The sequence below is a fragment of the Lutjanus erythropterus genome, chromosome 22 (assembly GCF_056507025.1).
Source record: "Lutjanus erythropterus isolate fLutEry1 chromosome 22, fLutEry1.hap2, whole genome shotgun sequence".
Lineage (NCBI taxonomy): Eukaryota > Metazoa > Chordata > Actinopteri > Lutjaniformes > Lutjanidae > Lutjanus > Lutjanus erythropterus.
In genome coordinates this window covers 7,695,964-7,709,659 of record NC_139338.1, presented here as the reverse complement: position 1 = coordinate 7,709,659, position 13,696 = coordinate 7,695,964, and the positions used below count along the sequence as shown (strand labels likewise).

Genomic DNA, 13,696 nt, shown 5'->3' with positions numbered 1-13,696 from the left:
GTAAAGAACATTAAAATGATATGTTAAAGTAAACAAGTTAATTCCACAGTAATTTGTAGTTATAGTTAAAAAAGAGTCTCAAGTTCATAGTAAATAAGTTCATGTTTAAAATGCCATTTAAGATTAAAAAAAAAAGTAAGTTAAAATTATTTGTTAACAGAGAGTGAGAACTGGGTAATATGTGTGTATTTCAAAAATGCATATAATATGTTAATTGTGTTGTTTATAATATTCGTGAAAATGTTCATCTCTGTCTGAAAGAAAAGAGACACGTATGGTTTATGTATGTATTTTATTTTGAAAGGGGACGTGAAGACGGTGGGGCGGGAGAGAGAGGTAATGGGAAGAGAGAGGGGAGTGGGAGGAAGAAGAAAAAAAGGAAAAACATGGCAAAAAGGGTGAAGTAAACAGACTGTTTAGTGAGTGTTGTCCCCAGAGTCGTTTTAGTGTTTGACAAGAACTCTTTGAAAGACTTTGTGATGACTTTTCAGGAAGTTTTGAGTGGATTACTCAACCCGAAGAACGAGAAAAAAGGGAGCTAGCTGCTGCCTGAGTGGCTGCGGTTCACGGACTTTGCTAACAAGCTAGCGGCTAGCAACCTCGTCGGCAAAGCCTGTGTGGAGCGTGTGTGCAGCTGCGGAGCGGCGGAGACGGGTCGAGCGGATCGTCAGCGGTGAGGACGAGCCGAGTGAGACCGTCGCCTGCGGAGCCGAGCGGCAGAGAAACAGCCTGCGACTGGAGTTTCCCTTCTTCCAGGTGGATCCTCTCTTCACCTCCCCTGCTTCACCTGTTCTGCCACCTCCTTGGAAGGAATAGATCTGGAACAAGGTACTTTATCTTTTTTTTATTTTGCCTTTGAAGTGAAACAGCCATTGGTTTAGGGCTGCAACGCACCCGAGCTGCATTCAGGCCTGCATCGGTGGAATTGAGTATTTGGATTATTTTTATTTATTTCCTCTTAGTGCCGGCTATTTTATTTCATTGGGGCCCCCACACACGTTAAAGGTGTATTGTATAATTTTTCTTATGTGTTGTGGCTTCACATGACTGGGTACTTGCTGTGTAAACAACAGTCGGCTGCTTTACTTTAACTTCATGTGTCTGAACTTTATTGAACACTCGTAGCCACAGTGGGACATACATTCAGACTCTTTACAGCACTCACTCTTGTGATATTACTTCGCCCCTGTATCACTGACTTCAACCAAACAGTATAAGTGCGCGGCACTATATACTACATCCCCCTTTTTCAGCATGGAAGTTGTACATGGCTTGGACATAGTAAACACATGTTTGAAAACTTAACTTTGCGTCTCATTACCAACATTGCTTAGCTCACAGGTTTAACACAAGAGCATACAAACTCACATCTCACATTAGTGTGAAAGATCTGTAACTCATCTAATACTGTTTTGAAGTGACACCAAGAACAATATTAACAACATCTGTGTCTACTATCATCATATCATGTCCTGTCTGGTTCCTCTTTGTTAAGAGCAGAGAAATATATATATTTTACAACAACAGACTACTGATGAACATTTCAGTTTAGAACATCTCACTGCTCATTCCTTTTTTTTTTTTTTTTTTTGAGCAGTATAGAATGGGGTCAGAGGTTACCAGCACTTAACCCTCCGTTGGAGCACAACCTTTACCGTCGGCCCATCAGAAAGTCTTTGAAGAATCTCCCAGGCGGTCGAACGACTCATCCACTCCTGGTCTGAGTCAGGTGCGTTGGGGATGACAACTGAGTGTCAACATCCTCCGCTGGGCCTGCTTCTGGTGTGCTGGTTTGCTCATCCTCTAGTCCATCTGACTTCAAGTACATCTGAGCGTTTGATGGTGTTCTCCTCAGGTGACGTCTGTTACGTCTGTAGTGCTGTCCAGAAGATGTGACTATGTCATACGACCGCGGTTCATCCCTCTGTGCAGTGACCACAGCTGGACGCCAGCCCTGTGCTGTCTCCATGTGCACAGTGCAGCCTGGCAGCAACTCTGGAAGCTGCTTTGCACCTCTGTCGTAGTACTGCTGCTGTCTCTGCTGCAGATTTTGAAGAGTTAAGTGTACATCTTTAGGCACTGCAGGTTGGAGAACTGAGCTAGAGCTTGGAAGTGTACTTCTGAGGACTCTGCCCATGAGCATTTGTGCAGGGGAGTACTCCATGCCTGTTACAGGTGTGTTTCTCAGGGTGAGAAGGGCAAGATGAGGATCCATGATTGTTTGTAGGGCCTTCTTCAGTACGTGTTTCACAGTTTTTACAGTTCTCTCAGCCAGTCCATTTGACTGTGCATAACCTGGACTTGAATGAGTAACTTTTATGCCCCATGAGGTTGCAAAATTTCTCATTTCTTGACTTGCAAATGGAACATGGTCACATACAATTTATTTTGGTATCCCTATTCTAGAGAAAACTGACTTCATTTTGTTAATGACAGTGTGTGATGTCTTGTCCGTAATGTTGAGCACCTCCGGGTACTTCGAGAAGTAGTCCACCATTAACAGAAATGACTGACCTTTTATTTCAAAGATGTCAGCCCCTACTTTAAGCCAAGGAAGCTCAGGGATATCATCCGAGATCAACGGTTCCTTCTGGTTTCTGGGCTGGAACTGCTGGCATGTTCCACAGGACTCAACCATTCGTTCTATGTCCCTTGTCATTCCAGGCCAGTACCAGTGTTTCCTGGTCAGTGCCTTTGTCCGCTGCATGCCTTGATGAGCCATGTGCAGCTTTTGCAGCATGCCTGTTCTCATTGTTTTTGGCAAGATTATTCTGTCTCCTGCAAATATTACTCCCTCTCTAATGGCTACTGTGTGTCTGATCGGCCAGTATAGTATCAGTCTTATGTCTACCTGTTTTCTGTGTTGGGGCCAGCCCCGCCTGTGTGTGTCTTGCAACAGCCGCAGTATGTCATCTTTCTGTGTTTCAATCTTTAGCTGTTCTAGAGTTTCTACACTCAAAGCGTCTGTCGGTTCTAAAATATAGGCAACCTTCTCGTCTGTGATGTCATCTGCCATTGTGTGTTGTTCATGTGTGACAGCTCTGGAGAGTGTGTCTGCAATCAACAGATCTTTACCTGGTGTGTAGGTGACATTTAGGTCATATCGCTGTAGCTGCAGTAGCATTCTCTGCAGTCTGGAAGGAGCTGTTCCCAGTGGCTTTTCTCAGGATCTTTTCCAGTGGCTTGTGATCTGACTGTACAATTACCTTTATTCCATACACATACTGATGGAACTTTTTAACAGAGAAGACTATCGCCAATAGCTCCTTCTCTATTTGTGCGTAGTTCTTTTCTGTATCCGTCAGCGCTCTTGATGCATAGGCTATTGGGTGGTTGTCCTGCAGGAGACACGCCCCCAGACCATCCTTAGATGCATCAGCCTGTATGATGAGCTGTTTGTTTGGGTCAAAGAACCTGAGTACAGGAGCAGTTGTGAGGGCGTGTTTCAGTCTTTTAACTGCCTCCTCATGCTCATGTTGCCACTGCCACACATTGTCCTTCCGCAGCAGCTGTCTCAGTGGTGCGGTTATGGTAGCCTCTCCGCGGATGTACTGTGCTAGGTACTTTATCATACCGAGCATCCGCTGTAGTCCTGCCTTGTCGGTGGGTGAAGGCATCTCAATGATGGCTTTAACTTTTGTCTCATCAGCCTTCACGCCCTCTGATGTGACAAAGTGGTCCATGTAGTTCACAGTTCTCACCTTGTACTGTATTTTCTCCTTGTTAAATTTCACGTTGGCCTCTTTTGCTCTGGTCATCACTCTGTGTATTATCTCATCATGTTCGTCCTCTGTCGATGCAGCAATGATCATGTCGTCTGCTATGATGTGAACTCCTTGGATGTCACCGAATGTTTCACAGTTCCGTTGCTGGAAGACTTCACTTGCTGACTTGATTCCAAATGGGAGGCGTTTGAACCGATACCGCCCCCATGGTGTGTTAAAGGTGCACAGTAGTGATGACTCCTTGTCTAGCTTTACTTGCCAATATCCATCCTTTTCATCTAGCACTGTGAATATCTTCTTACCCGCCAGTTTGCACAAAACTTCATCTGTTGTAGGAATGGAGTAGTGCTGTCTTAGTATTGCTTTGTTCAAATCACTGGGGTCCAAGCAAACCCTTAATGTCTTCTTGTCTTTCTTTTCTGTGACCACTAGGCTATTTACCCATGGTGTTGGTTCAGTCACCTGTGCAATCACATTTGCTTGTAACAGGTCATCAAGAGTGTCCCTGAGCCTATCCATGACTGCCAATGGTATTTTCCTGCAGCCATGTATGACTGGCGTAGCCTTGGGATCTGTGTGGATGTGATGTTCTCCTGAGAACTCCCCTAAACCTTCAAAGACAGCTGGGTACTGCGCTATTAGCGCTTCTTTTGTTGTGGGACGTTTAGCAACAATAGTGTTAATATCCACTCTTTTCACTAGATGCAAGTCTTCACAGGCCTGCCTGCCTAGGATAGGTATGGACGAGTGCCTTGATACATAGAATGATAAACTTGCCTGAGTCTTGGGTGTGGAGCACCTGAGCGTGAGTACCCCATCCGGCCTCAGTCTCATCCCTCCATATGCCACTAGCACCGTCTTTGTGGGTCGCAGCAGTAGGTGTGTTCTCTTTTCACGCCTGGCCTTCCTTTTTATGGTCTTGTACATCCTCAGTGGTAGTACATTGGCTTCTGCCCCTGTGTCCAACTTGAACTTGTCAGGCATATAGTCAACGTTTATTTCAGAGTACCAGGACTTGTCAACCTTAGGGTCTGGGTGATTAGTAGTCACTGCTCCAACAAACAGGCTGTCTATTTCTGGACTTACATCATGCACTGTCTTTCCGTGCTGAGGTTTACCTGACCCGCACATCTTTGCATAATGGTTTTGTTTCCCACACTTATGACAGGATACCCCAAATGCTGGACATTGTCTTGGCTGGTGATATTTTCCACATTTTCTGCACGTGTTCCTTTGTCCACTGTCCTGTGTGTGATGACCTGTGTGTTTTTGTTCTTTATAAGCTGATTGTGTGCTCTTTTGTCTTTTCTTATGCACTGCATGCACAGCTCTCTCCTGGGCAGCTGCACTCATTGCTTGTATTTGCGCTCTTGCAGTCTCTGCAGCACGACATATGTCTATGGCTTTTTCTAATGCGAGACTTGGCTCTCTTAAAAGTCTCTCCTTCAGGCGCTGGTCGTTCATACTGAACACTATTTTGTCTCTGATCATGTCATTTTCTGAGGCACCAAATTCACAATCTTTACTCTTTTGCTTGAGTTCTGTCACATATTTCTCAATTGTGATTAAGTCTGTCATAGGATGTGCCCAGAATTGATGTCTCTCAAATACTGTGTTTTTCTTGGGCTGACAATACGCTCTGAAAGCTGCTAGAATTTCTTCTACAGTTTGTTCTTCATCATGATCAATGTTTAGCGTGTTATATTCTTCGAGAGCATCCTCTCCCAGAGCGTGCAGTAAGATAGCAACTTTTATTTTTTCCTCCTTACTTTCTGCTCCGCTCGCAGTCATGTAGATTTGGAAGCACTGTTCCCATCGTCTCCAGTTTTCTCCCAAGTTGCCGGTGAGCAGCAACGGCGATGGCAACCTGAACTGATCCATCTCTCCGCTCCGCTGTGTGTCTCCGCTCTCCGAGCAGCGCACCTGTTAGCTTAATCTTCAGCTTGTTTAGCACAACTTCGGCGTGTAACAACTCCGGCAAACTGACGAACTGGACCGACTTCTGACACCATGTTGTGGCTTCACATGACTGGGTACTTGCTGTGTAAACAACAGTCGGCTGCTTTACTTTAACTTCATGTGTCTGAACTTTATTGAACACTCGTAGCCACAGTGGGACATACATTCAGACTCTTTACAGCACTCACTCTTGTCATATTACTCCGCCCCTGTATCACTGACTTCAACCAAACAGTATAAGTGCGCGGCACTATATACTACATTATGATTTGAGAAAAGTCTGATTTAAATGTGTTTACCTGCTTAATTTCACTTTTGAGTAAATAGTTCGTTTTTTGGTTTAAACTAGAACAGTTGTGGTCATTGGTTGTGATATTTTGAGTTCATCAAGGTAAATAAGAAATTTAAAAAAACAGTTCAAATAGAGACATAATTTTAAAAAGTATTTTAGTTTATTTTAAAAGTGTTTAAAGTGGTGTTTAAAAATCTGGTTTATTTGAGAAGTCGCACAGTATTAAAAAAAATAGAGCTCCACGCATACATTTAGTGTATACAGTGAACTTTATCAGAGAAATCCTACTTTTTCATTTAAGTTTGTTAGGAAAAGAGCCCAGGTTAGCGACCTCTTATTATAGTAAAAAGACACTAGAGAGGCGCTACATCTATAATAAAGTTTTGGCTTTTTTTGTAGAAGAACATTTCATTCACACCCGATTACAGAAGGATCATTCTGGAGAAACTGCAGGAGTGAATGCTGGATGCTGAAAAATTGCATTGCTCCTTTTAAATGTTGAATAATAGCAGTAATGTATGAAAGATGATGTAAAAATATATTGAATAATTAAAGGTTTGAATGGAGTTTCTGTGTGAATGTAGGAAGAGAGGAGTTCATTATAACTGAACTTCAAAGAAAGTTGAATATTTTGAAAAGTTTCTGTTGAAAAACGTGTGAGCAGTTCAGTGGAAAAAAAGGAAAAATAATAGTGATAAAGATGTTTTTGTAGAAGAATAAAACATTCACACAACAACAAGAAGAAGAAAAGCAGGTGTGAATGTTAAATGTTGAAAAGCTAAAGCTAAACTGCATCACTGCCTTTAAAGGAAAAGTGTGTGATTTCCAGTGGCATCTAGCATTCAAACCTTAGATTGCAACTAAGAGGATTTACCCCGACACCGCCCCTCTCTCACCAAGAGTATGGTGGCCGTCAGCGGACAAAATGGCGAGCAAAAGCTATCTCACAACCAACTTCAATTATGTGTGTAGGATTAATTACCTGTCCAGCAGAAAACAGGCAACCTCGGTGTCACTGTGAAAACGTTTGTCCTCCATCAGCGGTTTCCATCGTGTAAACGCTATGCCGATGTTGATTTGTGTTTTTGCCGTTTCCTGTCATGCTTGCGTTTACTTTCTTCGCGTCTCCGCTTCTTGGATGTCGGGGATTCACTGTCCGCTGCTTTTTGTTCTGGTACAGTGTATGTCTGATCCTCCATTTGCCAAAACTGTGCCAGTCAAGGTTCACAGCGCTAAATGGTCTGCCAGCAATCACCCGCGTCTTATCCTCCCCGTCTACTTCCGTGTTTACGCTGCGGCGTCTACGTAAGGTCGCCATGGGCTTCCCAAGACTCACTGTTAGTGAGTTTGTCCGCTCTGCCGTAAACGGCGCAGGATGATGATCTCCATAAGTCGACCCGACAGTATGTAACTATAAATGGCTATTTCTAAAGTAACGGGAACATATAGATTATGAGTTTACGTTGATTGATAATAATAAATAACATACTTATATATATGTCATTTATGTACATAAATTCCTGTAATTATTACACACTGGTCCTTTAAAAGTAAAAAAAAGTAAAAAAAATACTAATGAATGAAGGATGTTGAATATTTGAAGTCAGATTGAGCTGATCAACACTGAACATGATGTTTGAGTGAATTAACGTTGAAGATGTTTGGTGTTTGCAGGTGAAGTGTGATCATTACTGGCCGTTCACAGACGAACCTGTGATGTACGGAGAGATCGGCGTGGAGATGCTCTCGCAGTCCGAGTCTCCAGAGCGGACCATCAGGAAGTTCAGACTGGAATATGTGAGTACCAGGTTGTCCAACAGCTGCGGTTCCACCGGCGGCCACTAGAGGCCGCTGTAAGAGACTCTGACACGCCGTGACACGCGACTTCTGTCTCCCCCTGCAGGCTGATGAGAGTCAGGACGTCCTCCACCTGAACTACACCTCGTGGCCCGACCACGGCGTCCCCACGGTCAACGCCATCGAGAGCATCCTGCAGTTCGTCCACATCGTCCGTCAGCAGGCCAACAGGACCAAAAGACCCCATCATCGTCCACTGCAGGTCAGGACTCAGGACGGGGACGGAGATCCTCACGTCCACAAAAAAAAAAAAAAAAAAAATCTCATCTGAGCTCAAAAAAAAAAAAAACACTTTAGATTTTATAGAACATTTTGTCTCAGAAATCAAATTAAATAATCTGTAAGTCTGATATTTATTAGATATAATTTCATAAATATTTATATAAATGTGTAAATTATCAGCCCCAACAAACAACGTACGCATCAAACAAACTGTTTTAAGTCATTGTTAACGACTTAGCTTGCTTGAATCAGTTAGCTTGGTATGCTACTGTGTCAGACTAGCACCAAACGTTAGCTAACCAGCTAACCTTTCAGCACAGTAACGACATCACTAAACTCACAACATGAATTAATTTTACTGCATCACTTTCTGGTCTGACTGTTGCTAAACTGAGTCTGTGAGGCTCAGCTGTGAATGTGAGCTGAAAGCTAACATTAGCATGCTAAGGTATTATTATTATTATCAATGGCTAAAGTTAACTAAACTCAGCATCTAACATGAAAGTATCTTATTATAGTGTGAAAATATTTAGTTATAAAATAAAAAATGTTTTAATGTAAAAACATCTTGTTTTAAAGTGAAAATATCTTATTATAAACAAACATGAACATGTTAATGCGTACATCCATACAGTTAGCATGCTAACATGCTAACATGTCATGTGCTATGTTGACAAAGTTTAGCATATTAATGTGCTACTTTTGGTACATTAGCAAGTTAGCATGCAGAGAAACTAGTAACAGTTAGTCATGTGTTATGCAACATTTTCTCTGTTTGTATGTTAGCATTCTGATGTTAGCATGTTAGCCTTTTTGTAATAGGTGAGCATAATTTAGCATCAAGTCTGATCAGGACTGGATTTCTGAATGTAAACACATAACGTGTTAGCATGCGTACAGTTAGCATGTTCACCGCTGTAGTACGTTAATGTAAAAGGGTCAGGTTTACTACATTAATAATGCTAATGCTAATCATTAGCATGCTTACAGATAGCATTTTAACATCTGTTAGAAGTTTAGCCGCAACATGTATCATGTCAGGATATGGACAGGATGCTACAGTTAGCAGTTAGCATCAAACACCAACCGATGGGCTCGACTTAAGCGTCTCAATTTTCAAAAAATCAGTGTTGATAATTATGAGGGAAAAAAAGGAGCAACAATAAATATAAAAGATTGAAAGTTTTTGTGTCAACGAGTCAAATGAAAGATTTCTGAGTGTAACTAGTTTTATTATGAGCTGCTGTTATTATTCGTGTTGCCTTCAGATGATTATCAGACCCGAAAAACATCATTGAAAGAAAAGTAAAGCAAGGTCAAAATTACATTATACAATAAAATAATTTTATTTAGAACAAAGTTGTTGACATGTTGACTGTTGTGAAACAGGAAGTGAAGAGTTTGAAAGTCAGTTTGATTAATGGGGTCATTAATCGGCATTTATTTGTCCTGCGTCTGTCCAGGAAGTTTTAATGATCAGATCAGAGAGCAGGACGAGCTGGACTCCTCCTGACAGGAAGACACATTAAAACACTCTCAGACTGATTATGTCATGTCCATTATGTTGTTGTGGTGGCGTCCTGACTGATGGACCGAATGGTTGTGATAGTAAGAGCAGAGTTTCTCTGTCTGATGAGCATCTGTCTGTCTGTCTGTCTCCGTCTGTCTGCGTCTTAGTGCTGGAGTCGGCAGGACGGGGACCTTCATCGCTCTGGACCGTCTCATGCAGCACATCGGAGAACACGAGTTCGCAGACATCCTGGGGATGGTGTCCGAGATGCATTCACACCGTCTGTCCATGGTCCAGACTGAGGTCTTTTATATCACACACACACACACACACACACACACACACACACACACACACACACACGTTCTGTACAAAACACTAGTTAATGACAGTTTGCAGGACACACTGAGGACGTTTTCAGACGCATGGTCGGTTTGTTCTGCAGGTGAGACTGCGAGCAGGACAGCGTCCACATGAGGGAGCGTTAAGGACGTTGTTTCCTTTAATTTAAATGATTTAATTTTAGTTTTTAACAAGACTGAACAAAAGCAGCAGCGGTGACCTGAACATATGAAAAACAAAAACACGTCATTAATAAAAATAATAATAATAATAATTCTCCTTGTAAATATCACAGCAGATATTGTTGCAGTCTGGTTCAGTATTGATTATTATAATTTTTTTTTTTCCCAGTATTCAATATAAATCCCAGATCAGACCCACAGTCAGTGTCCGTCTAGAACTCATTTTCCCAGAATGCAAAGCTCAGCTGGTCCTCCTGCTGCAGATGTTCTGGTTGTTTTGGTCACCATGTGAGCACGAATCAAACCAACCAGAGTCTGATTGAACAACACGCCGTTGAACCTTCAGCTCTCGTCTCTGATTGGCTGTCCCAGCTCACAGGTGTGTCTCTCTCTGTCTCCCCCTGTCCCCGCTCCCCCTCGTCCCGTGTGCAGGAGCAGTACGTGTTCATCCATCAGTGCGTCCTGCTGATGTGGCAGAAAAAGAAGCAGCAGTCCATCACCTCTGACGTCATCTACGAGAACGCCAGCAAGACATAATGAAGGAGGCGCCGACAGACGTGAGTCACAGCTGACAGCAGCCAATCAGAGGCCACCACACGTTTCCTTCCTGTTTGTTTGTTTGTTTCTGTAGTCGTGATGTTTTTAGATTAATACTGAGCTCACAGGTTCGAATGATGCTTTAACTCTTCATCAGAGGAAAAATATCATTTGGTGCCAATTATACAGAAATATAGCAAATATATAATATGTTTCCTCCAGTGGATTAATTCAAATCAAAGTTAAATTAATTCAGCTGGTGAAGAAAAGTAGTTTTCAGTAAAAAAACAAATTTTTTTCTTAATATTTATTTTTTTAGTTTGTTTGTTAGAAACATTGAAAATAAAGACACTGTGGGACAGTTTCAGTCCCCTGATATCTACTGTCTTTCATCTTTATAGAAACATGTCAAGACTTAAAAACAAACCAAAAAAAACAATTATAGAAGTCAAAATCAATTAAATCAATATTTATGCATCATCATTCACATTTGCTGCTTTAATCCTGCAAACATCTCTGTTAAAGGATTAATCGAGGATTATTTTATCTGATCTGGTTTCCATGGTAACTCAAACATCAAGTAAAACACATCTGAAATAAAATATATATGAGAGAAGTTATTCAAAAAATAAAACCATGTTTCAGAGTCTTAGAACCATCTACATTTATTCATTCAGCAGATGTCTTTATTCAAAGAGGATTAACAATCAAACTACATAGAAGAGTCTGTTTAGATCAGGACAGGAGCTGCTCTCTGAACAGCTGCGTCTTCAGAGCACAGAGGCACGTTCCTGCTCTGGTAGCGCTTGGCAGGTTGTTCCACCAGCACGGCACAATGTCTGAAAAGAGTTTGGACGGTCGTGTGTGAGCTGCTGCGACGGCCAGGTGGCTTTCATCTGATGATGGGAGTTGCAGAGGGGGAACAGGAGGAGGAGGTGGGTTGGAATTGGGATTCAGGGGACGTGTGGTTGCACGGGTACATGTAGGTAGTTCAGAAACCTCGCTGTGTGGGGCAAATGAAGAAAAAGATTCAGCAGGATTTCTGCATGTTGGGTTGAATCGGTTCAGTGAACTGGCTGCTGATGGCAGCCATCTTGTCAGTAAAAAGCGAGGCCAATGAATCTGCTGTCAGGTTGGTTGCTGGTGGTGGAGGGTTGAGTAGAGCAGTGTTTCTCAATGTTGGTCTTCAGAGTTCACTGTCCTGTGTGTTTCAGATGTTTCTGCTCCAACACACTTCATTCACACGATCAGCTCGTCATCAAGCCTCTGCAGAAACCTGACAACAACCCGATCATGTGAATCAGGTGTGTTGGAGCAGAAACATCTCAAACATGCAGGATAGTGAAGACCAGGATCGAGAAACACTGGAGTAGACTTTTAAAGGTTGAAAATAGTTTTCTGGTGTCAGTGGCATTTTGAATTGTTCTGTTTTAGGAGGCCTTCTTTGCAGCAGTGATGCTGCATGAGAAGGATACCAATATGACTGAACTGTGTTAAAATCAGACCAACCTTTTGTTTGGGGCCATTTTCTCTCAGCAGCTCTGAGGTTGGCGTGCAGGGTCTGGTCGATAGAGGACACAGCGTATCCAGACAAGAGCTCAGTGTAGAACAGGGCAGCATGGTTCTCAGGTTGGCGAGTGTGAGGAGGTTAGCATAACGAGCAGTGAAGTCTGCTGTGTTCACTGCAGACTGGCAGTTGCACAAAGAGGTTAGTAAGACTGAGCGCTCACCTGAGCAGAGTTTGGTGCCTCGCTCGGTTTCCTCGCTCGGTTGACACGCGCAGGTCGACACGCAGCGTCTTTACCCGCAAACGTCTTCACACGCAAAGGGCTGAACACGCGGGCTGACGCTTCCGCTGACGCTCCAGCTAGAGCGCCTCCTGATATACTGCAGCCAGGATTGACCGCAGCTGGTCTGCGTTTGCCGCTGGCACCGCCCACCAACAGACAAACAGAGGGAATGGGATTGCCACTCCCACTCCTTGGTGTCTCTGCTCGCTCTGATTGGCCGGCCGTTAAGGCCGTTTCACCCACTGATGGTTCTCAGGTGAGCCGGTAAACCACCACAGGATTGGTTGAAGCAGAAACCAGTACTGCAGAAACCCTTCCAAGGCCTTTTCCCTGTAACTTCCTCCTTTAGAACATGTTTCTGTACCGATGACTCATTGAACGACTTACGTCACATGTTTGTCTTCAGAAGTCTGTGTTTCCAGATATTTTCCTGCCATGAATTCCCTGAAAAAACTCAGCAGTTATTGGACAGACAAATATTATCATCATCATGATTATTATTATTATTATTATTTCATCAAGATCTAAAAACAAACAAAGTACAGACTTACACTTTGACTGCAAACTTAGTGGAAATTATTGTAAAATTACTACAGAAAAACATAGAATTATTAAGATGCATAAGGACCATAAAATAAAGATTGCAAAAGCCTGTGGAACGTACCTTTGATTTCAGCGTCCTGTGAGATCACATGCTTGATTCTGATTGACTGAAAAGACGATGACAAAGTGAACAAACACTAACTGTAATCCCTGGTGGTTGTCTTGCAGGCTGCGACCTCACCGACCTCCCGTGCTTCAGGCATCCAAGATCCGCTTCATCAGCACTATCAAAAAACAAAACAGCAGAACATCTCGACGAACAGGAGAAGAAAAAAAAAACAACCCAGTTTTTTGTTTGAATTGGTGTCAGAGCATGAGGATGGAGTTTTGCCTTAAGGAGCCTTCACAGACTGACTGACCAACATGTTGAACCACAACCTGCCCTCTGGACCGGGAGGAGACACTTACCGAGCTCCGTCCTGTGATTGGATGTCTTTCACTGTGTCCGTCCTCGTTCAGACGCCGTGAGGAGACGAGTCAGTGGAGCCAAGTCAGCAGTTTGTTTTTTTTATCTCAGGAGTCACTGAAAAAGAAAAAAAAAAAAACCAAGCACACTGGCCTCTTCCTCCGCTTCTTCTTCATCATCATCATCCTCATCCTCATTTAGGTTTTTTTCAGCTCCACTAACGGCATTCACCTCTCCAACGTGTGCAGCTTTCCTGGCCTTTATTCTCCCC

The 13,696-nt window shown here is 42.9% G+C and overlaps 1 protein-coding gene across 2 annotated transcripts; it reads left to right on the top strand.

The window, feature by feature from the left end:
- Positions 1-342: 342 nt before the first annotated feature.
- On the top strand, positions 343-13,521 carry LOC146306571 (receptor-type tyrosine-protein phosphatase O-like). Of its 2 annotated transcripts, XR_014768999.1 has the most exons (6): positions 343-828; positions 7,651-7,773; positions 7,880-8,035; positions 9,733-9,868; positions 10,522-10,646; positions 13,188-13,521. XR_014768999.1 is itself a non-coding variant. In XM_084711155.1 (5 exons), the coding sequence occupies exons 2-4, from the start codon at positions 7,693-7,695 to the stop codon at positions 9,865-9,867; spliced, it is 372 nt and encodes a 123-aa protein (XP_084567281.1). In that variant the 5' UTR covers positions 343-828; positions 7,651-7,692; the 3' UTR covers position 9,868; positions 10,522-10,905. The 2 variants fall into 2 exon arrangements, 1 of the variants encoding a protein (XP_084567281.1); XM_084711155.1 differs by lacking the exon at positions 13,188-13,521 and having other exon boundaries at positions 10,522-10,905.
- Positions 13,522-13,696: the final 175 nt, after the last annotated feature.